Source organism: Garra rufa, chromosome 4 (genome assembly GCF_049309525.1).
Source record: "Garra rufa chromosome 4, GarRuf1.0, whole genome shotgun sequence".
NCBI classification, from domain to species: Eukaryota; Metazoa; Chordata; class Actinopteri; order Cypriniformes; family Cyprinidae; genus Garra; species Garra rufa.
The window spans coordinates 10,061,896-10,086,811 of NC_133364.1; the positions used below are offsets into that span (position 1 = coordinate 10,061,896).

A 24,916-nucleotide genomic window follows, 5' to 3' on the forward strand; every position below is an offset into this window, starting at 1 on the left:
AATCAAAATACTTCATTTTTGTATGCAATGGCAAATTGATTATACTTTCGTTTTTTTATTAACTTAATTTAGAAAAAAAACGTTTGGAGCATTTTTGTTCGTAAAATATAAGTTTTTATTTTATTATTTTTAAGGAACAGCGCCCAGCGGTAGACTGATCAGTCTGTTAATTTGATCAGTTTGCCTACTCATCACGATTTGCATAAAATCTATAGATATGAAATAGTTCAAGTATAAAACAATGTTAGTTTAAACGTTAAACCTAGAGATAAATGTGCGGTATTAGGCGCATATCCAATAGTTTGTGCAGAGAGTGGAAGCTGAAGACGCAGGACATGGGCGCCAGTGCATTTTTTTTCAGTGGAAGCAATTTAAAATTATCTGTCATTTTTGCTCACAAAGGTAAGAGTAGGTTAATACATCATTCGGTACTGTAAAGGGTGTACTTTTATTTGTGTGCACTTAAAAAAACGTATAAAATAGTTTTAAATTATTACTTAACGAAATAAAACAAATAGAAAACAAAAACTCTCTCATTATGTAATCCGAAAAGATAAATTTCTCTTTAAAGGCGCGTCCAAAAAGGATTTTTGTTACACTGACTCAGAATACACTAGTTTATTAATATATAATTTAAATAAGCTTTACTCTTTCTGGCCCGGCACATTCAGTGTTATTTATTTACCTTTGTGGCAATTTTCAGCATATTGTGTGCTTGAGCGCGGATCTGTTCCAGCTGCGCTGCAGTCTGTGCCCGATCTCGAAAGTGAAACCGAAAGTGAAGTCTCCTGTTGTTTCCACCAGCGCGGCATTTTTTTCTTCACCATAATTTATGGATGTCTAAAATATTAAAATAAGGAGAAACCTAAAACAGATAAAACCGGTGCCCGTCCGCCTCTGAACTTTGACGTGAAAATTGGCCTGAAGCCCAGCAACTAGAGGTGTAAAAAAGTCGGGCTAGTCGGCCGAGGCTGAAATGCAACGCTCTAATTGACTGCTTTGATGCGTTACAATATGGTAGGGCATTGTTTTAATGCTTACAGCAGAAAAATAAATGTTTTTTTTTTAATGATTACTCACTGGATTGTTATCTAAATCTGCAATAAAATGACATTATTACAGCTTTAACTGAGGGTGCTATTGATTTCGTTTGAGGGTGCTTAGCACCCTCAAGCACCCCCGTAGAACCGGGCCTGCACACAAGTTGATGATCGATAGCCTGTGTATTTCTATTATACTGTGACCTGTTTGAGTTTTTTTCTATCATAACATTTTAGAAATTAATTCATTCAGAAATTGCGTTCTCAACTAAAAACAGCGCGGAGATGGACTGCATTTACTGTGCAGAAATGCACAGGCGGACTAAAGGGAAAAAATCGTCAAAACTATTTGAAATGTCATATAATTTCCATTGTCAGTATTATCTTATTTAAACATTTTATGTATTTCAAATAACTTGTGTCGCTATCTGCGCTGCATTCATGCATAGAGCAAGATTTTGCGTGTTCTGCGCGCATGCTGTTGAGTGAGCAAGAGATGTGCTGTGGGGTTTCAACACTCATATTTGTCTAAATATTCTTTTCTTCATTACAAATCTTGTTTGGTTTTATTTTGTATCATTGCATGTTAAAAATAATTCACTATTTTATGCAGATGCAAAATGAAGATTAGGCTTTCCAATTTTATAAATATTTGTACAAAATATATTCAGCATATTTAATAACCTGTTTTGTATCTTTATTATTTAATGCATAAGCGATTTATTAAAACAAGTTTATGCTGCGACATATGCGTAATCTTGATTAACAGCAACTAATGATCAACGAATTGGAACGGCATCGGTCAATTAGATCATTTTAAAACGTCAAATATATCCTTCAATTTGCAGGTTATAACTGCGTTTGTCTCGGGTGTAGACTTGTGAAAATTTATTTTAATGCGGATCCCCACTCTAGCATTAACCTCATTTATTACTGATATTTAAGGGTTTGTGCGGAAAACTAATGCGCATGCATGACAGGGAGGTGCATGCGTGCATGCATCACTTTTTTTTCTGATAAAGCATTTTTTTCTGATAATGAAACATTCAGTTCGAACCTGATTTAACGTAAGCTTTTAATTTTATTATTTGTATTTTTTATTTTTTTTTACAAATAAAGACAGACAGGATGCGCTTTCTGCCATCTCGGTCTGTCTCTGGCTGGAGCGTTTCTCAAAAAAGAGCCAGAACTCAGCCTGTCTCACAAAGGCTACAAGAGATATGTCTAGCTTAAAATGTCTACTTTCAAACGAACCAATTAAAAACTAAACAATTAAAATTAAACACTCTCCGTTTATGTAATATGAAGGCTTTATTTCTCTCTAAAGCCACATCCAGTATATCTGTGGAGATGCGAGTCAGCACTGTGAATTTCATCTGGCAGCTCACAAGAAAACATTAGTTTATTAATAAAAACATTAAAATGTCTCATTGTTGTATACATTAATTAGTTAAATAATGGCCTAAACGAATGTTTATTACTTACTATAAGTTACTATTAGACGTCTCAGTTAAATTTTTTAAAGCATTTTATACGCATTTCCATAGTCGGATAAATTCCGCTTTCAGAACGGTCACGTCCGTAACGGAGAGATGTCACGTCCGTAACGCTGATTTTTCCTCTGAAACATAAAAGCGAAAATTTAAACAAAATTGATGTTTTAGGTTTTGTAAATAGCCAACCCTTGTCAATTCGGCAGATATTGTTACTTCTGGTTTGTGCACTGTAAATCGCAGAAATTTTACAAAATATGTTGTCTCCCAGAAACTCGAGTCTTTTTTTGTCACGTCCGTAACGTACATGTATTTCCCTCATTTAAAATATAAAACAGGGTTTTAGACTGAAACTTTTCTGATGTCTGGACTCTATTTTAAGGGGTTTCAAAAATATAGAGAGATGGTTTAATATATTGGTAAAGAATAAAATTTATGAGGATTTATATTTCAGGTTTTGACCTTGAATGTCACGTCTGTAACGCTGGAATTGCTGAAATAGTTTTAGGGGCATCAGCGCTTCAGGTTGTGAGGCTGTGGTTAGCAACATGTGTAGGACTAAAAGACGCTGTGATGTATATCTCTCGCTTTATAGAAAAAAAAGGTGTTGCACTTGCAGCCCAAAATGTACATATCTTATCTTATGTGTAGCTTCAAATGCTTGCAACAAAGCTAGACAGTAAGAGAGGTGTTAAGTGTGAATTCTGTGTACACATTGTAACCAGGTAAGACTATAAATTGTGAAGTTTGTAACAAAAAGAGGCCGAACCTCGTGGTGAAGACTCGCTGTTATTTTCCTCATAACTCATCATCTGAACCTGTACACTTACTCGCTCGAGCCTCAAGATCAGACTGATTTTGGCACGGACACTGGCCAGAATTTCTAAGCAGCTGACAGTGCTCAGTGCTCAGTGCTGAAGGTGAGGAGAAATCATTTGATTTGGAGTTGGATGTTTGATTGTACAAATGTATTTAGAGGGAATATAAAAACAACAGCATGTATACCTTTGGGGTGCTCTCTCGTTGTCTAATTATGTAGTTGAGGTTGCCCGTTATATGTGTGTCCAGACCTCGGGCCAGGTTCCAAGGTTTGCAGATCCAGTGGTTATCCAGCCCTCTGAAATTATCATTGACAAATACTTAATTACACGTACACGTGCCAATAAATTAGTCTAATTAATAGCAAATCAATCACCATACAATTTGGGATAATAAATTAACCCCCAAAAGATGATTTAAAGTCATTGTGTTAAACGGAAAAGCATTGAAGAGATATTATAAAACAGCAGCTTTTTGGATTCCACATTGAATTTATTCTACAATGTGGCCATAGCATTGTTTTCAGAAATTGCATCTGAAGTGGGATTTAGGTATATTTACAGATTGTTCAGAGGTTGCATGAATGCATTTACACAGCAATTAGAACTGCATAATGATGAACATTTTGAATTTTTTTTTTCTAAAGAATTGTACTCTACATATAAAACTAAAACCACCAGTAGGTAATTGCAAGTCACTTTTGCCCTAGTCTTGCGTAGCCAGACCTTCAGACTGACGGCTGAAGGTCTGGAATTCATGGCAGCTTTCATTGGCCAAGGCCCGCCCATAAGGCCATTTGACCGACATGTCAAACAACCAATCACAGTTTGTTTCGTTCAGCGTCACGTTTCGGGGCGTGGAAATGTCCCCACAACAACAGACTGGCTTGCAACAAGTCAGTCACTGAAATAACCAGCATTGAAAGTTAAATAAGAAGAGGGAGAACAAGCAGTAAGTCAGTAATTTGTTCGCGAACGTGGCAAAAGTGTATAACAACAATGGCGTCTGCATAAGCACCTCTTAGCAAAACACAAGAGTAAATCAGTCTGCGCTTTGTTTCCCGGCAGACCAAAAATAAACGCGACACTCGCGTCTACCGGAAATCCGATCAAATTCAACTAATCAGATGACAACTTCGACATTCCTGAAGTGTTTCCAGTGAAGTGTACCATATGCATCAGACGTTTAGCCCACGTTTCGTGGGCGTGACGTCTGAGGCTGAGACTACTTTTGCCCAACTGCAGGTCTTAGGCCCTTTTTGGGAGTCATGAGTGATTCAACCAATTTATTCAAACAGCTGATCCATTTAGAAACAAAGAAGTTTACTGTCTTTATGAATGGGTCACTGAATTATCGACTCACTTGATGAATAAAAAATAAAACAATGCTTAGTTTCATCGAAAGGCACAAGTTCTGCTGTGCCTGACATGTCCTAGCCAGATTTCTAAATTGCCCAAAATGTCCAGATTTAGGCTTTGTTATCTTATTGACATGCTCATTAAAGTCCAACAATGTATTGTTTGGGTCAACATTATAAATTTTTCCTTTATGCCAAAAAACATTAGGATATTAAGTAAAGATTATGTTCCATGAAAATGTCCTACTGTAAATATATCAAAACTTAATTTTCGATTAGTGATATGCATTTCTAAGAACTTCATTTTGACAACTTTATTAGATTTTCAAATAGTTGTATCTCAACCAAATATTATCCTATTCAAACAAACCATACATTAATGGAAAGCTTATATACTCTTCTTCAAATTTCAGGAGTCATTTCAATCACTCCGATGAGACATTCCCAGACGGAGTCTTTAAAATATGCATAGAAATTGTGAGAAATCTCCCACATGACTGAGATCTAAGCAGAAATAAGCAATAGCCTATGAATATAGTTCATTCCTATTTTAAGTTTTATACTCTTGTTGAAACCAAAATATTGAAATGTACTTTGCAAATCTAGGAAGGTCAAAAGTGCATCTAACAACAATGAAGGAAGTGAAACAAGTGTATACAATCACTTCATGTGTCATATGATTAAGAAGTCCTCCTGGTCTGTGCAATCATATTATTTATTATAAATGTTTGTGCATTTTTTTTTAGTTCTGTTTCCACAACTGCCAGATATTCCTCTTATAAAGTATGTTTAACCAAGCACCTTTAGTCAGATACCATAGTCTCTTACATATGTGACCATGGACTACAAAACCAGTCATAAGGGTCAGTTTTTTATTCATCAAGCTGAATAAATAAGCTTTCCATTGATGTATGGTTTGTTAGGACCATATTTGGCCAAGTTATGACTATTTGAAAATCTAGAATTTGAAGGGTCAAAAAAATCTAAATATTGAGAAAATCGCCTTTAAACTTGTCCAAATGAAGTTCTTAGCAATGCATTTTACTAATTAAAAAATAAGTTTTGATATAGTAGCTGCAGAAATTTTACTAAATATCTTCATGGAACATGGCAAAAAAGAAAAATCTATCATTTTGACCCATACAATGTATTTTTGGCTATTGCTCCGAATATACCCGTGCTACTTAAAGGTTGTATCAGCGATTTCTAGCCTAAAACATGAAGTGTCAAATTCAGCTGACCTTTATTCACGATCCGCTCGCTGCCTGCCCCATAAATTGTCTGTGAAAAATCCGCGTCTCTCTGGTCAGCCTAGGGTCCGAGATATGCCAAAAAAACAGTCGGCGCTATCAACTATTCCACAGATAAACAAACCGTGTTCCAACCAATCAGCGTCAGGGGGTTCGTGTTGTGGACTTTCCTACTGGTGCAGGGATGTGAGGGAGGCGGAGCGAAAGTCCACAACACCAAACCCCTGACGCTGATTGGTTGGAACAATGTTTGTTTTTGCTGTGGAATGGTTGGTAGTGCCGATTGTTTTTTTGGCATATCTCGGACCCTAGGCTGACCAGAGAGACGCGGTTTTTTCACAGACAATTTATGGGGCAGGCAGCGAGCGGATCGTGATGAAAGATCAGCTGAATTTTACACTTTATGTTTCAGGCTAGAAATCGCTGATACAACCTTTAAGACACATTTTAGTTTTTTCCCACTACTATGATCACACAGACACCCACCTCTCCTGTCTCTGCAGGTAATGTCTGACAAACTGAGGGAGCTCAGTTTGTAGATTAAAGGTTTTGGGGAGCCAAGGAGCCCCCTGACCTCCCCTGGCCCTCCGTGCCACAGATGCCAAGCAGTCTTTAGTGGTCAACACCGTCTCACAGGGAAACTGGTTGAGCAGGACATGAGGCCGTTCCTCACTTAGTTTCCTAAGAGTAAATGAATCAGTTGAGCTAACAAAATCACTGAAGTAAAACAAGATCGCTCTGATGTGTGTGAGTGTAAACATGCTCACCTATAATCCCGGATATGGGAAAAGGTCCAGATTACGTCAGCTTCTTCTTCATTTCCAGTGAACTGGAAACGTGGATGTTTCAGGTGGTCTAAAACTTGCTTCATCTCAGTGTAGACTCTGAATTGTGTACACATGAAATGGAAACCAAGTGGATACACACACATAGTGAAAAAAAAAAATCTGTGCAACCATTTAAATACATGTACTATTCTAGCTGATGTCTATTTGGCAAGAATATGCATGAGCATAAGCATTTTCCATCTACTCTTGGGCCTCTAAAATTTCCAGGACAGCTGGCTCTACCCCAGATCTAAACATTACATAAGCAGCAAGCATGCTTGAGTTAAACCATAAGCTGCATAAACCAGACTGTCATAGAGAAAGCAACCTCAGATTGAATGGTACACACCACATATGAGTGTGTTGAGCAGATAAACTGCTAAAGTGATGCATTTCATGCATGCTTTCAAATCCAAATCCTGTGCTTTGAAATTTTTGGTATAGCACTTATCCTTGAGTGCAAGAGCTCTGTGATTTATCTAAAACTTTGACAGCTTTGAAGATCTTTTAAACCTTGCCAGCCTAGGAGGAGGAAGAATGTTTATATCTAGATGGACGATGCAAACTGTTGACTTTGTGACCCAAGATTTATAGATATTCATTAGGGGGCTTTAAATTATTGCAAGTACAGACATGTTCCAGACCCTCAGTTACACCAATAAACACTTTTAGGGGCAATTCTGTTTTCAACACACACACACACACACACACACACACACACACACACACACACACACACACACACACACACACACACACACACACACACACACACACACACACACACACACACACACACACACACACACACACACACACACACACACACACACACACACACACACACACACAGACTGCTTTTTTAACTATTTTCAACCTTTTATAACGAAAACACATCCATATCCATTCAAAACAAAACATAACTTGTAATATGAATAATTAAAATTACTGATTTATAAATGATTAATGATTAAAAACTTTGAAATTTTTACATGGAAAAATACTTTTAAAAAAAGGAAGAAAACAAACGTTAAAGTTGTAAAAACAATAAAACAATAACCAAAATGACTTACTTCAGCACTTTTTCATCTGGTACATGGTAAGGCTGGATGTCTAGAGGAAGCTTCTCTTTGTTCTCCTGCAGAATTGTCTGGAAGCAGTGATGTAAAGAAAAAAATGACTTTTACTACATGAAAAAGCACCCAGGCAGTTTAAAACATGCTGACAACCAATAAGATTCCACAAAGACAAATGTTTCCAAAGCAAACAATATTTGAAGGATAATTAAATTCCCTCACTTCATAGTAAAGGTCAGACGGTTCTTGGACGTCATCGCTCACAGCCTCAATCTCATTAGACACCCATGGTAACAGACGGCATTTCCTCACCATAGAGTCTGTCTCTCCATATGTAAAATCACGCGTCACCTCATCTGATAAATTTAAAACTCTCATTAAATCAAAGACATCAATATTATAAAACCACTTTATAATAACATTCATTAACTAATATTGCAACGCTTTATAATGCCTAAAGAATCATTAGTCAAAGTACTTTCAAAAACAAAAGGGCACAAATTTGACATATTTTCATGTGTGATGAGCCTTACTGCATCACATCTGACATGCAAAACTGTTTCTGCAGACATGAAGTAACGCATGATCTGCTATTTCATATTAAGCATGTCGGAACTTAAGAGAACTTTAGTCAGATCCACTGCAATTTGTCAAGGTCACCTCCAACTGTTAGTATGGAAACCTGTTTCTGCTTTGTAAAAAAAAAATGAACAAGGTAATTGCAACTCACAACCCTTAGTTTATATCTAGCAATTGACCGTTACATCTCAGAATAAAAAAATAAAAGGGCAACTGCAACTTTTTCTCTTACAATTACAACTTGTTTCCTTCCTTTGTTTCAAGTTTCACAATTCTGACTGAATTTCTGTTTCTGTATGTGTTATGTAGTGTGGTGAGCAATAAACAAGTTCAACATAGGTCTGGGGAAGCTCAAAGAGACTTTCCCTATCTTGGGTTTGTAGATGTACTGATAAAAACCGTAAATTCTTCACTAAAGTTCAACATTCAGCTTTCTGTAGTTTTCAAGACCATGCTGATTACTTTATCTCTTTACCTAAATACCACAACCAGATCTTTAACAATACATTTCTACTGTTATCATTATCAGTATTCTCAGCTTTACTAAAAATTAATTTACTTCTTGTTTTATTGAAATGTTATTCCTCATAAAATAAATTAATCTTCGATATCATTTGACTGGTTCTTACTGCATCTAAATGTAAGTATCAGGCTTTTGCTATACTATTATAAAGATTTCACTACTTTACTATTACAGTTCCATCTTACTGAGTTTCTCCTGTATATGTCATAGTCGTATATGAGTCACAAAACATACAAAAAACTTTAACATAAGTACCTTAATAATATTATTTGATCAAAAATAGTTCCAGATTTTTCAGCCTATTATTTCATTAGCAAGGCTTCACAGGCTTAAGGGCTTATCAGGATCACATAAACAAACTGAGCGCTACGTGATAAGTAGCCAAGCAGTAAACGACTTGCAAGATGGTGTGAACGATAACCTTCTTTGTTTTTTAGTGGGGCGTAAAAGTCCTAGAGTGTGCAAACTTGTCTTTTAAGTGATAAAGGCCCTGTTAACATCTGATATTAACACCTTTCTTAGGTTGCTAGTTTTCCCAATCACACCTGAATTTTTGACCACTTGACCTAATGGAGCAGCTTTGGTCTGTCTTTTATTATCACGCACAGACATTTCCATGGGGGGTGCAGCCTTCAGTGTCCTGGGTCATTCCTTTGTGGTGTAATCCCCTTTGTTCCCTGTGGGGCATTAGGGGCAGAAAGATAAGAATCTATTTGATCTTGTCATTCAAGACATAAAAAGAATACGATGTAGTGTCTGTTTTTTTAAAGGCGGGCAGTGATTAGAGATGGATGCAGATCTAGTTGTAGATCTTTACTTCAGAACAGACAAAAGTGATCAAAAGGAAATAGTTTTTTTTTTGATTAATTGCGTTATTTATTGCAACGTATCATAGAAAGTCTGTAAGGTACGCAAACCTTTAAAAATGTAGGGTCACATTCTTTTTTAAAATAATAATATGTTATTTAAGAAGGATGCATTAAATTGATAAAAATTGGTAGTAAAGACATTAATAATGTTAAAAAAAGATATCCATTTTAAATGAATGAAGTTCTTGCTAACTTTCCATTCAATAAATCCTTAAAAATGTATAGTTTCCACAAAAATCATATTTTTAAATATTTATTTTCAATTATTAAAACAGCTATTTTAAATTGTAATAACGTTCCATAATGATAAATGCAAATTTGCAATGTTGTTTTAATTTTTGTTATAATTTGAGTTATTCTTTATAATTTTATTGGTACTCTTCATCATATCCATATTAATGTCTTATGCTACTTATACATTCATTATTACTCATTTATTCCTCCTTTCATTTTATTTAATTTTTATTCATATTCCGTAGACATTGTATATTTTTGGTTATACAAGTTACATCATTGCTGTGGTTGAAATGGTGTTGTTTTCTTGTTTTTCTTATTTTCTATGTGGAGATTGTTCTCTGAATTTGTCTTGACTGGTACTTTTGGCTCTTTCCGAAAGCTGGTTTTCGCAAGGTGATATCTGAAGTTTGCTAGCTCTGCTGTTTCTACTGGAAGGGTGTCAAAACCACAACTTGTATCTATATTTTTATATGCCTACGTGTCCTAGTTCTGACCTTACTTCGACCCAGCCTTGGTGTAGATAAGTGACACAATGGATAATTTAATTTGACATTCATTCAGCAGACATAAACATTTGTTGATGCTGTAACCAGATAATTTCTCCTGTCTATATATAACCCAAATAGCTTCAGAGTTTCTTTCATTCTTCTTGGACTTTCTTATGCTTCAAAAGCCTTTGTCTCTTTCTATGAGGATTATTATGCTTAGATATTTAGACTTTGTTATCTAATAGATACTGTTTTGGATATAGATAATAATATTGCTATTTCAAAGTTTCAAAGTTATGTTATATGCTTATTTTAAGTTGATGCCATATTTGAGATTAAGATGTTTGCAATTGCACAATTAGCTTTGTTAGAATGAGTAAGCAACAATTGTGAAAGACATGCTTATGAGTTAATGCTATGCAATCAACCACACAGGTTAACAAGAGGGTACAAAGGGGTGAAAAAAGCATGTTGCAACCCCAAGCGGAGTTGAGGCAGATGAACACCCTTGAAGAGGAAACGGAAAAGTGCTAGACGCAGACAGCAACGTAAGAGACAAAGGAAGGAACCTCCGCCTTATTGAGTATGAGTTACACCATAAACTGCATAAATACAAACAAACTGCAATTTTACTGAAAATACTTAGTCTGCCTTGATCTCATCACACCACATATTTCAATTATAATTGTATTTTTTGAACAAATATATTAAGCCATGGTGAAGAAGAAAAAAAATTATCAACCACAAAATTCTGATTTAACACCCTAGAACCATAAAATAAGAGATCCTGTCAATGTGGAACCTACAAATCTGAGCTAACTTGTTACTCCACCATGGACTATTGTATGAGTTATGAAAGCACTGCCAACTTCAGGCAGTAAACCCAAGATAAATCTGTCAATGGATGGCACATTCCACAATCATGACTCAAGACAAATGTAGGTGATTCCCTTCCAAAGAGCTAAAAACAGACTTCCTTCTGAGGCCCTTTGACCTCTTTTTTGAACACATGACTGAAATCCTTTTCAAACCATTTTCTAAATGGCACAGAGACTGCCTTTACATAACAAAATCCACTGCGTCATTCCAAAATGATGCTAGGACAATTTATATTCAAATATCACTCCATTGCATTATTCAGTATAACATAAATTATTAACCTAAGTCTACTGTCACTTCTTTTATTTTCCATTAAGAGTTTCATTTAAGTTATTGATGCAAAATTGAACCACGTCAGATGAGTGGGTTGAAGAAGTTTCAAAATGATTAGAAAACCACAGAAGGATGATTGTTAGTACATTGGATATGATCTTCCACAGAAGGACTATTAGTACAGTGAATATATGATCTGAATCTTCAGAGTTAGTAAAAATTTAAAGAATATTTCATAAAACACTTAATGCATAACCCTCTGATATGAATATGTCAATTCTTAATATTTCAAAAAGTAAACACACCAGTTAACGGAATATTTTATTTATTCAGACTGTAATAACAAAATCAACATATGTATACTGTGCATGTCCTTATTAAAAAGTAATAACGCAAAGCCAGGAAGAGTTTTGGGAATACCCCACCTGGGGGTTGAGAGAATAATGTATATAAGATGCAGACAGCTGATTTTTCAACTTGGCTTTGTGTTTCTGTTAAATAAACCTGCTTGTTTTTTTCATGCATGGTTGGCTTCCCAAGACATCATTACAGGCCTCTAAGGAATGCATGGACCTGGAAAACCCCTTTCAGAGAATGATGCAACAGAATACCCATTTAAAGGCAGCCCAAGAGACACAAACATTTTTGATGAACTGGTGAATTATAATAAAACTCTGATAATGATTAATGGCTCATTATGGTCAGGTGATTTTGTCAAAATTCTTTATGAATATTATTGTTAACTCCATTTGACCTGATTCGCAGAAATAAAGCATGGTATTACTTTTGCATCCCTGGAGCAAAATTTGGGTCTGAAAGGGTATAGAAGCACAATATTGGAAGATGCCAATTAAAAAAGAGTGGCATGCATTAAGTGATTATATAAACTGTTAAAAAAGTTAAATATCAGAGGTAAAGAGTATTTACTAACATCAGAAATGGCTGACATTAGTGACTGACAAATAGTGGTTTGAAAGGTGACCTATTATGCAAAAATCACTTTTATAAGCCATTTAAACACAGTTATGTGGCCGCAGAGTGTGAAAACAATCATCCTATAATGGTAAAAATTCACTCATTTTTTTATTATCACAATAAATTAGGGATGTAAGGATATTATCAATATCGTGATATTGCAATAGCAAAACTGTCTCGACATTATCATGGTCACATGTTGATATGAAACGATAAGTCTTATGGAGCAAAAATTGTAGTTTTTAAAATATATTTAAACATCTTATTCTAATATAAAGATCTTTAAAGTTGTGTTTTGGGCCATTATGCTTTGACACAGTATTTCTCCAACAAACTAAAACCGAAAGCACAATATGGCGTAATCCCTTCATCAAGTCTGTTTTCGCTTTTTCAGAGCAAAGCACACAAATTGTCGAGGCGATCAGCTCGTGATCAGGTGTTTTCCCCACCTCAGAACGTCTCTGTTCTCCGTGAATGAATGCAGTCAACTCATTTATTGCATGTGCTGTGAGTTTAGTGCATGTTTGGGAATGCAACGGCCATCAGGTAAGCTTTATTTTCATGGCAGATGATTACAGAATGTAAGACATGGGTCATCTTGTGCTTATGTGTGCTGGGTCATCTTGTGCTTCTGTGCACTCAACGGAGATGAACAACATAGAGGGAGTGTGAGTTTTGAGGGAGGGGGTTTCAAAGAATAGAGGGAGTGTGAGTTTAGAGGGTATGGTGACAGATTGGTACAACTCTGTGCCACTATCCTCCCGAGAACACCTGGTCTCCTGGGAAAGGGTTGGCCTTGGTCTTCAGGCAAGTTTATCACTAGCTTAGAACAAACCATTTATTATAACGTTCTATGAGCATGAGTGCATGGTGACAAACTTTTGAGATAACGAGTAACGAACCATCATTTCTCGAAATTGGAATATTGTGCACCCATGTGAGGAGATGGTCAAGCCTGATCAACTTGATTCTCTCTCTCACTTAATTGCTGACAGCTAGCAGTCTAAATTGCTGCAGTCTAAATTCAAAATATCCCTTTCAAGTGTAGAAATTAAGAAAGAAGTATTGTAATTTCCCTACTGTAGTGTATAGCAAAAACTAATATACCTATAAAATATTCATTTTAATTTATTTTGTTTAAATAATTATAAAATATAACCGTTTTGCAATATTACTGCTATTGTTGTTGTTATTATTATTATTATTATATTCTAATTTGTTTGGCTTCCTAAAACACCAGTGTGAATGCAATTTAGACTGAAACAGTATATCAGAAATAAAAAGAGGGTTGAGTCCCCTTTAAAGTTTAGGTACTAGCCAATTCATAGAATTTTTTCTGACTTAAGTTTTTTTAGTCAAGAACATGGGTTGGAGTTCTTAATTTTTAAATCTCAAACTGCATTAGATAGAATCCCTTAACTTTAAAATGAAAACGTAGTGGACTATACAATATTATTGTATTGTGAGATTTTGCCATAAAAGGTCTCTCTGAACATGCAATTTTTACATGATTCTGATGTCACTGACTACGTTTACATGCGCACGAATAATGCGATTATTTCCAATAATCAGAGTAAAGACTTAATCGCATTATGATGTTTACATGTCAAGAGCAAAGCTCTTCACTCCGGTTTACATGGAATTTCCATTATTCTTATTATTCCTATTGTCCATCAGTGAATTGCATTATGTTCATGTCGGGCAATGTCCACAACATAAACTCCGCCAAAAGTGTGTTGCCTTCTTCGCCTCCATCGTTTCTAATCTGCAGGCAGGCGCCAGAATATTTTCTCTAACGGGGGGCTAGACCAATATGTGTGGGTGCGAAGTAATAATCGATATTCATGACGTCAAAGTTACTTAATGAAGAAATTGTGTTTTACACACCACATTTAACAAAAGAACAGTTTTAAATTATATTTTAAAACTGCCTTTAAAATTTGATTTAAAACTGACACAAAATAATAGGCTTATTGATGTGTGTATTTAAAAAATAAAAATAAAAATTAAGTTGTCAATCATACTAACAATAATAATAATAGTAATAATAATATTTTTCTTTCCTTATTAAAATTATTAGCTTTTATATTAACCATTTTCATTCTGAAAGATATTAAACTTTTTCATTCTGAGAGGCCACTGTTGGGTGACTTAGAAGTCTGTACTTTTCCATTTCTGTGCATATGTGTATGTGTAAGACAAATGCAAGCTTTGTCTTTTCTATTTTTATTAATGTATAAGCGTGAGGTGCAAAGTGCAATTCTGCGAAATCTGCAAAACGGTAATTATTGCCATCTGTTGCTGTCTGCAGCGGTTATGGGCCCCGTCTCTGGGGATAAGTTTAACCGGCGAGGGGGAACTGAAACTGTATATCTAGCTCAAAATTCATACATTAATATCGTTGTATTCTCGAGCAGACATAAACCTTTAGACTTCCTGAACTGTCTGGTTTTTGGGGTATAAAGAGTCTGGTAAATTTCATGTTGAGTAGACTGGAGACTTCAACCTCTTCAACCTTTGCTCCGCTCTCAATCTTCTTCTGGGTGCACCTGAAACGGTCTACTTTTCTGTTAGACTTATCTTTCTCAGATTTTATATATGTTATTCTTGTATTATTTGCTATTTGGCTAAATTTAATTTTATTAACAATTTTTATTGATGTATAGCTTCCTTAAAGAAGTATACTACTTTTAAACAGATATTAATTGGCTTATTCATGTAATATATACATCCCAATTAATGGATGTATGGACTGCTCATTGTATTAATCTTTCAGTTATGATTATTGTTTGGATTGTTGTCTATATTGCACTTCTGAAATATGTGCATTTTATTTGAAGATTATTGAATAAATTGTATAATTATTTTTGACTCCACCCGTCTGACTCAGAATCAATCATTTTCCGCATCACTTATTCATCAAAATAGAGACAAACTTAATACAAGTGACCAGAGCCCTGCATTTCAGCCCGAGTCCGACGGGCAGCAAATCCGATATCAAGCGCACAAAAAAGGCTAAACATTGCCACAAAGCACCGGTAAAAGTAATTACCATTAATGTGTAGAGATGAAATAAGTAGATTGAATTATTAATAAACTGCTGAGTCAGTGTCGCAAAGATAAAGTTGATGATCCTGATTCCGTACATTCCCGCGCCTTTAGAAATGCATCCGTTACGGATTGCATAATAAAAGAGTTTTTGTTTTCGATTCAAATGATCTCGTTTTAAAGTAGTAATTCAAAGCATTATTTTTATCTTGTCTCTAATGCACGTAGGCTATTCGCTGAGTGTCGGTTCATGTGAAGCTCGATCCTGTTCCTGACCAAGAGAGCCCATCCTCTTTGTTTTCTTTATAGTAAAAGCACAACATTATGTTGATATTGTTTGTGAGTGCACACAAATAAACGTAGACCCTTTACAGTTACGAATAATGTATTATTCTTACCTTTACGAGCAAAAAAGTCGGCGTATTTTAAGATGTTTGCAATACAACATGTCCTGTAAAGCGCGCGGTAGTCTCCACTCTCCGCACAAACAATAGGATATGAGTCTAACAGCGCACATCTATAGGTTTAACGTTTAAACTAACATTTAAATATGCTTGAACTGTTTAATATTTATTGATTATATTTTAGGCAAGTAGCCATGATTTAAGAAGGCTAAATTGATTAAGCATAACAACTCATGTTCTGCCGCTGGTCGCTTGGTTTAAAAAAAAAAAATAATAATAATATTAATATATATATTAAACGGGGAAAAAATGCTCCAAATGTTTTTCTAAATTAACTTAATAAAAAAACGAAACGAAAAATAATAACATTGCTATTAGGCCTATATATAAAGCTGTTTTGGGAGAAGTGGACAAAAAGACGGACTCAGGTCGGAGTCAGTCCAGACTCTTACCAAGAATTCTAAGCTGTCAGCCATTTAGGGCTCTACACAAGACAACGAAAAAACATTTGCATAAGGAAAAAGACAAAGGAAAGGAAAGGAAAGGAAAGGAAAGGAAAGGAAAGGAAAGGAAAGGAAAGGAAAGGAAAGGAAAGGAAAGGAAAGGAAAGGAAAGGAAAGGAAAGGAAAGGAAAGGAAAGGAAAGGAAAGACTCAAAAACTGGACAGCACCATGCGCTCCCTGAGTCTGGATTGCGCGCTCAACGTTAACACAATTCATATAAATGCGTAATCAGAACTGTGCATCCTTTACATTTAAATTAAACATTAAACGAATTAACACCACATCATATCAATCTTAGTGATGTTTTAATGAATTAAATGTAGCCTAAACTGCGCTCACATGACGCGTGTTGCAGATTATTGTGACAGATAGGCCTATGTGCAAACAGCACCGGACAGCACTCTTCTATCTCAGCTGCTTGGGGGGCTAAACCGGGGCTATTCAAAATTCTAACTGGGCTATAACCCCCTAGCCCCTGTGTAGCGCCGTCCCTGTCTGCAGGTGCTTGGCAAGTCATTTGTGTAAGTCACGAGCACATGCGCACTCTGGTCAAAGCAGCAATACTGCGATTAAGGTGTTTACATGCCTGTATATTTCGATTAAAATCGGCGTGCCCCACCTATGTTAATCCGATTATGCTTGCTGCGATTATGAGCTTAATCGCATTATTATAATCGAAGTACTGCGTTTACATGAGGAAAAGTTTAATCGCAATATTGCCAAAATCTCATCATAATCGCATTAAGAGGGTCCATGTAAACGCACTCACTGTTTTGAATGTTTTTTATTCTGAATTAAACTCTTTAGCAAATGATTTAGAAACATTAAGACTTCAAACTTCTTCTTTAGCCTCCAAAAAGTTTTAGATGCAGTTTGGTCTTATCAGTGACTGGGACATGTGTTGCTCGCTTGTGGTTAACAACTGTTGAAATGATAATAAATGTTTCTTGATCAGCACATTAGAATGATTTCTGAAAGATCACGTGACACTGAAGACTCGAGTAATTATGCTAAAAGTTTAGCTTTGATCACAGGAATAAATTAAATTTTAAAATACCTTCAAATAGAAAATAGTTGTTTTAAATAGTAAAAATATTCCAAAATGTTACTGTTTTTGTTGTACTTTGGATCAAATAAATGCAGGCTTGGTGAACAGAAGAGATTTCTTAAAAAAAACATTAAAATCAAGAACTTTTGACCGTTAGTTTATATGTCTGGGGTAAAGAGATGTAACTGTAGCTTTCTCATTGGACCACATATTCGCTATTACTGGTTATGTTGATAATTTTACTCATCTTTACCTTGGTTTGTGTATAACAGTTGCAGGAAATGATTAAGAGAAGCATTGGATTTCTACACTGACCACAGTACTAGAGTATAAACTGGAGATTGTATATTGTGGCTTTATTTGCTTGCTCTTACTTCAGAGGTAAACAACCTTCGCAATTTTAATCAAAAGTGAAGTAAATCATTTTTAGTTCAAGATTCACTCTTTGTGCAAGACTATCATTGAGTAACATCCTCTCTCTATGTGCAAATGACAGCCACATCTGGACAAAACAAGAACTAGACCTTGGAAACACTCACACACAAACAGAAACCAAGCACACACACACAATACTCCAACACACATCATCTTGTCACTGTTTCTTATAACATTAATATGTGACCCTGGACCACAAAACCAGTCATAAGTGTCAAGTTATCGAAATTGAGATTTATACACCATCTGAAGGCTGAATATATAAGCTTCCCATTGATGCATTGTTAGATGATTTGTAAAGATAGGACAATATTTGGCCAAGATACAACTATTTGAAAATCTAAAATTTGAGCGTGCAAAAAAAATCTAAATATTAAGAAAATCGCCTTCAAAGTTGTCCAAATGAAGTTCTTAGCAATGCATATTACTAATCAAATATTAAGTTTTGATATTTTTACAGTAGGAACTTGACAAAATATCTTCATGGCACATGATCTTTCCTCAATATCCCAATTATTTTGGCATAAAAGATAAACGTATAATTTCTACCCAAACAATGTATTTTCGGCTGCTACAAATATATCCTGTGCTACTTAAGACTAGTTTTGTGGTCCAGGGTCACATATAGGCTACTGTTTGACCTCCTAGTACTTTGATTGGATGCCTAGGACATCCTGTATGTTACTATGTTGTATAAACATGACCTATCCTCCTTATTAAAGCTGGCAATGTTATGGGAGTACACTAGCCCTCTTTATCAGCTTCACAATTCTCCCGGGATCCCACGCTACTGCTGCTGCTCTACATCAAAGGGGTTGACTCACCACTTCACAGCACCGCTTCACTGATAACATCAAGACTACAAATGGTCTGAAAAGTAATCTAACAGAGCCAATCAAAAAATGCTAGTGCAAGCTGAAATATCCCACCTCTCTGTGCACCTGGTACAAAGCAACTAAATCAAACAAGCTGGAGACAAAGTCGGCACTTAATGTGTATCCTCAATCATATATTGTGCTATTATACTCAATATGATATTATTATTTACTTAATATTATATGTATGATTATAACAGTAATCCATAGACTGATCCATAGACTGATCAAAATGCTGATTATTACAATACTGGATGTCTTAACCTAGATTGAACTGTGTGACCAATGTCTGTGGGGCAGCACCGGTGGTTTCCACTGGACTGTACTGGTGAACTGAAGTGAACTAATGTACCTTGTGTCACTTCCAAAATATGCCAGATATGCCAGAAAAGACCCATGTAACCACCTCCAAACAATTGGAGATGGATGAGTAAAAGTTACTTTTTAGATGAGTAAAAGTTATTTTTAAAAAGGCTGATCTAACCAAAATTCCACCATTAAAAAATAAGCCAGGAGGATGAGTAATTAATTGTGGCAAAATAGATAAGCACAACCAATAAAAAATAGAAATTGTGGCATGGATAGGTATAAATATGGATACCAATGCAGACAGAGAGGGAGAAGGGTGAGGTGATGGAGATGCGGTGACCGCTTTCTCAGCTTTGTTGCTTTGTTCAATAAAGCCTTATTTTGACATCTGGAACTCTGCTTTTCGAGCCTTATTGACTCCACTGAGCCACGACACACTCTGTTAAGAAGACAAGTATGTGAACACTAGTGGTCAGGGACAGGCCATATGCACTCTGGAAAAAAACATCCGTCTTGCTGAAGACAGACAGGAAGTTTTGTAATGAGCTATGGAGTGGGGCCAGACAACTTGCTAAGCAAAAAAAAATGCTATTTTGTCCAAGTTTGTGTTTGAGAGAATGTGTTGATTTAGTGTGCAAGAGAGTTTCTATGTGTTTCATTTAGAATAATTCAGCAACAAGTTTGATTGATTCATTAAAAGACCAAAAAAATAAATAAATAAAAAATACTTGAACACTGCGTTCACACTATGTTATAAATGTAAAATGTATTTTGACATTTGTGACCTGGACCACAAAACCAGTCTTAAGTAGCATGGGTTTATTTGTAGCAATAGCCAAAAATAGATTGTACGGGTCAAAATTTATTGTTTTTTGTGTGCCAAAAATCATTAGGCTATTAAGTAAAGATCTTCTTCCATGAAGATATTTTGTAAATTTTCAACCGGAAATATATCAAAACTTAATTTTTAATAAGTAATATGCATTGCTAAGAACTTCATTTGGACAATTTTAAAGACAGTCTTCTTTTTTTGCACCCTCAGATTTCAATTTTTCAAATAGTGTCCTTTCCTAACAAACCATACATCAATGGAAAGCTTATTTATTCAGCTTTCATGTGACGTTTACATCTCAATTTAAAAAAATGGACCCTTATTGCATTTATATATTTATATATTCTGGTTAGTGTATTCAAGGTGTCTGTCTTTTCACATCATTAAGATGCAACAGAAAGTTGTGATGCACTTACAACTACTTCTTGCTCTGTTACACATGTATTTGTGCATGCATACCTCCATTCTCCAGGTCTTGCAGTGGCCACAGCACTGAGTAAGCGATCTGTTGTGGAGCGTAAAACAGAGGAGCCATACAGCAAGTTGGCTGGGAAGAATGCTGAACCCGGGATCCAAATTCATCCATGATGTACCACACAGGCACCTTTTCTTCTGCAGACTGCAAAATTATCATTTTCATCAATAATAATTCAGCAGCATTCATCATATATCAGAATATACAGTGGTAGATTAAAGAAATAGTCAAAGATGATCACATAAGATGCAGCTGAGTTTCTTCATTGAAACAGATTTAGAGAAATTTAGTATTACATCACTTGCTCACTACTGAATCCTCTGAAGTGAATGGGTGCCGTCAAAACTAAAGTCCAGACTAGAGGTCTGCGCGGGACTGCATTTCTAGTCCCGCTCCCGCCTGCTCCCGCGAGGTTTTGTTCCGCACCCACCCGCTCCCGCTATATATTCACGCTTTGTTCACCCGCTGCCCGCTTAGAATAATTTTCTTCCCGACTCGACCATTCCCGCAAAATTTAGTTCTCGATTCCAGAATCTCACATTTAACTATTAGGAAACAATACAGAGTATATAAAACTTTTTTTTCGCAGTACATCCATTATATTTCCATGTTCCACTTTTAAGACGTATTATAGCCCTGCATTCAGCCCGTCATAGATCAAATGCGGGCTAAAATTATAGTTTACACATTCAATGGTGATTAAAAAAAATTGCAGCGCTGGTGGAAACACCAGACCATGTTAGCATGACTACTGTACAATGAATATGATCAAGAGCGGCTCGGACAGTCCTGTCAGCAGTGTTGAGCGCATCTTCAGTGCAGCCGGAAGTGTTTTGCGTTCAAGTGCACGTAATAGGCTAAAGCTTGCCACAAAGCACCGGCAAAAGTAATTACCATGACTGTGAAATAGCAAGGAGATTATTATTTAATAATTATTTATTTTATTTTATTTTTTAGAAATTATTTATTTATAAACTAGTGTTTTCTGAGTCAGTGATGATGAAGTTAACGATCCTCCTCATCCATCTCCTCAGAGATAAATGCATCTTTACAGATTAGCTATATAATAAAAGAGTTTTTGTTTTCGATTTGTTTTATTTCATTAAGTACTAATTTAAAGCTTTCTACATGTATTTATCATGTCTGACAAAAAATAACGGTTAAATAGTTTCCACTGAAAATGTAACTGATCACGGTGGCACCTCCATATAAAACGCGTTTCCACTCTCTGCACAAACGATTGGATATATATATATATATATATATATATATATATATATATATATTAGGGCCGGGACTCGATTAAAAAATTTAATCTAATTAATTAGAGGCTTTGTAATTAATTAATCGAAATTAATCACATTTTAATCGCATGTAAATATTTGACCTGAGAACAGTGAGAATTAAGATTTTTACATGGATTTTTAGTATACCATTGAATAATGACTGAATACATAAGCTTAAGCAACAAAATATTGTTTATTTTTGTTCAACAGACCAGTGCAATATTGCCATTAAGTGTAGCAAGCATAGGGTAGCAAGAGGCACGTTCTTTAACGAGTCTTTCATTCCGAGAACTCTGCTCTTGTGTTTGCTTAATTATGCATTTAAACGTTAATGACCAAACCTATCATTATAAATGTTGCTGCACATGGAATATAACGCGGATAACATTTAAAAAAATAGTTTTTATCAGGTTACACACTGATTATTTATCACTCAAACCCCTTTCTCTACCTGTCCGTTGGTCGCGTATATCCTCCATGTTTGTAGTTTTTTAACACTTTTTATGCGTGTTTGTAGTTCTAATCGAATCCTCGTTCACGACGCAGTGTGTTGCGGGCAATATTAGCAGTTAAGAGTGTGCATTGATCGTTAAGTAGTAGACCATCCGGGAATCTTTGGAATACTTTTTAAACATACTACGATTTGGGACATTCAATACTATTTAGGATGGACGCAGCTTCTTTGGTATAAGTTCTTTGGCTTGTCTGAACGCTAGTTTGTGCTCCAGAATAATCGGTCCGCGGAATCTCATCCAGTGAGAAACGTTCCGCGGTGCAAAACTTAGTGCGATTAAAATGCGTTAAAAAAATTTAACGCGTTATTTTTGTGTAATTAATTAATCTAAATTAACGCGTTAAAGTCCCGGCCCTAATATATATATATATATATATTTTTTTTTTTTTTTTTTTTTTTTGACCTACTCAAACATAGAGTCACTGCCGCCGGCCGCTTGGTCGTTACTTTAAGAAACAAAAAGCTTACGTTTAACGAACAAAAAATTCAATTTTTTTTTTCTAAATTAACTTAATAAAAAAGAAACAAAATTATAACCACTTTGCCATTACATTCAAAACTGAACTATTTTAATTGCCAAAACAGTAGTATAAGTTGTTTTGGCAAAGGGGGGAAAAAAGAAAAATCCAAAAATCAGTCAGCATAACCTTATGAAGATTTTGGCACTCCAAATATGGCTTTGCGCTCTGGAGTAATGCTGATAAAGTGATAAACAGTTGCCCACAGAAAAAAACACCATCAGTACCCCCACTTCCCGCGCCTATGAGACCTTGCCAATAAAATGCATGACGCAGAAAGCACTGGTCTAAGAGTGCAGCGAGTGCATAACAGTTTTGAGCGCAGACTGTAGCCTATACAGGTGCTTGATAAGAATGAGTAAAGTGCAGATTTGCTGTTCAGAAAAGACGTCGGGAACGGGATATTGTTACCGCCCGCTCCCGTTCGAATTACACCAGAGTTACCGACCGCAACCGCTTTTATTTGGAAATTTATTCCCGCGCCGCAAGAAATGTGGTCGGGTCCCGCGGTTCCCGCGGGAATGCAGACCTCTAGTCCAGACAGCTAAAAAAGCATCATAATAATCCACATGACTCTAGTTTTGAATGACTCCATTGTTAGAGCAGTTTAGCTTTAAAATATCACCTTCGGCTAAAATACCAGTCCATCCCTTACTGTCCTTTCAACATAAAAAAAATATTTAATACTGTTTATGCTTTCACTTCTATGCTTAATCTGTGTATATTTCTCTCCTAGGTTAGATTAAACGACTTCTTCACTAGACAAAGCAATATTATGGATAGGATTTTAAAATATTTTAAATGGAAACAATGGTTTGAAGTTAAAAAAAAAGCTTTAACAATGGATTTTTTCATTACAAATATGCAGCTTTCTGCTTCACAAGATGTTAACTGATAGACTCGAGTCATGTGGATTACTTGTGGTTTATTGTGATGTTAATATCAGCTGTTCGGACTCTCATTCTGACGGCACCCATTCACTAAAGAGGATCCATTTGTGAGCAAGTGACGTAATGCTAATTTTCTTCAAGTGTTCTAATGAAGAAACAAACACATTTACATCTTACACTCTTAAAAACAAAGGTGCTTTAAAAGGTTGCCATAGAAGAACCATTTTTAGTTCCAAAAAGGTTCTTTAAAGAACCATCTCTTTCTTACCTTTTTATAATCTGAAGAACAGAAAGGTTCTTCAGAAGTTAAAGGTTCTTTATGGAACCATTTAAACAAAAAAGGTTCTTCTACAACATTGTGAAGCACCTTTATTTTTTTAAGAGTGTAGATGGCCTGACGGAGAGTATATTTTTCAGCAAACAGATTTTTGGGAGAACTATTCTTTGATTTTTTTCCCTTCTCTTACCCCCTGGTTAAGCCGATAGGTTTGGTTGTATTTCCACATGTCATCCAGGACCAGATCCACAATGTCTGGATCAGGAGCCTCTCCGTGAAAAGGCAGACCGATCAAACTGGCCATTCGGATCAGCAGTCCAGGAATCTCCAGCAGCTGCTGCCGGGCGCTTTCCACTCTATAAGTCCAGGCATGATCTACAAGGAACACACTACAAACCAAAAGAGAGAAAAATTTAAGTTATGCATTTTCAAAATCAACAAACCCAGGTGTTCCTGATGCTCAAACACTTGAGCATGTGGCTAGCAAATACAAGGTCATGGGTTTTGATTAGCAGGGAATGCATGAACTGATAAACACACTACCAGTCAAAACATTTTGAGGAGAAAGATTTTTTTTTTTTGTCTTATCTGCTCAACAAGCCGGTATTTATTTGATCCAAAATGCAGCAAAATTATGGAATATTTTTACTATTCAAAACGACTGTTTTCTATTTCAATACGTTTTAAAAATGTAATTTATTTCTGTTTTCAAAGCTGAATTGTTAGCAATATTATACCAGTCACACGATCCTTCAAAAATCATTTCATTATTCTGATTTACTGATTTTGATTTACTGATTTTTACTGAAATTTAGAA

General features: G+C 35.6%; 1 protein-coding gene across 1 annotated transcript in view; it reads right to left on the reverse strand.

The window, feature by feature from the left end:
• ttll12 (tubulin tyrosine ligase-like family, member 12) overlaps window positions 1–24,916 on the reverse strand; it is a 38,525-nt gene that overhangs the window by 11,033 nt on the left and 2,576 nt on the right. The window contains exons 3-9 of the mRNA XM_073838253.1: window positions 24,290–24,488; window positions 20,599–20,758; window positions 8,085–8,218; window positions 7,860–7,936; window positions 6,727–6,843; window positions 6,446–6,640; window positions 3,539–3,650 (exon numbers count right to left, since the gene is read on the reverse strand). Coding sequence (XP_073694354.1) covers window positions 3,539–3,650; window positions 6,446–6,640; window positions 6,727–6,843; window positions 7,860–7,936; window positions 8,085–8,218; window positions 20,599–20,758; window positions 24,290–24,488 — 994 coding nt within the window. The remainder of the gene's footprint in view (window positions 1–3,538; window positions 3,651–6,445; window positions 6,641–6,726; window positions 6,844–7,859; window positions 7,937–8,084; window positions 8,219–20,598; window positions 20,759–24,289; window positions 24,489–24,916) is intronic.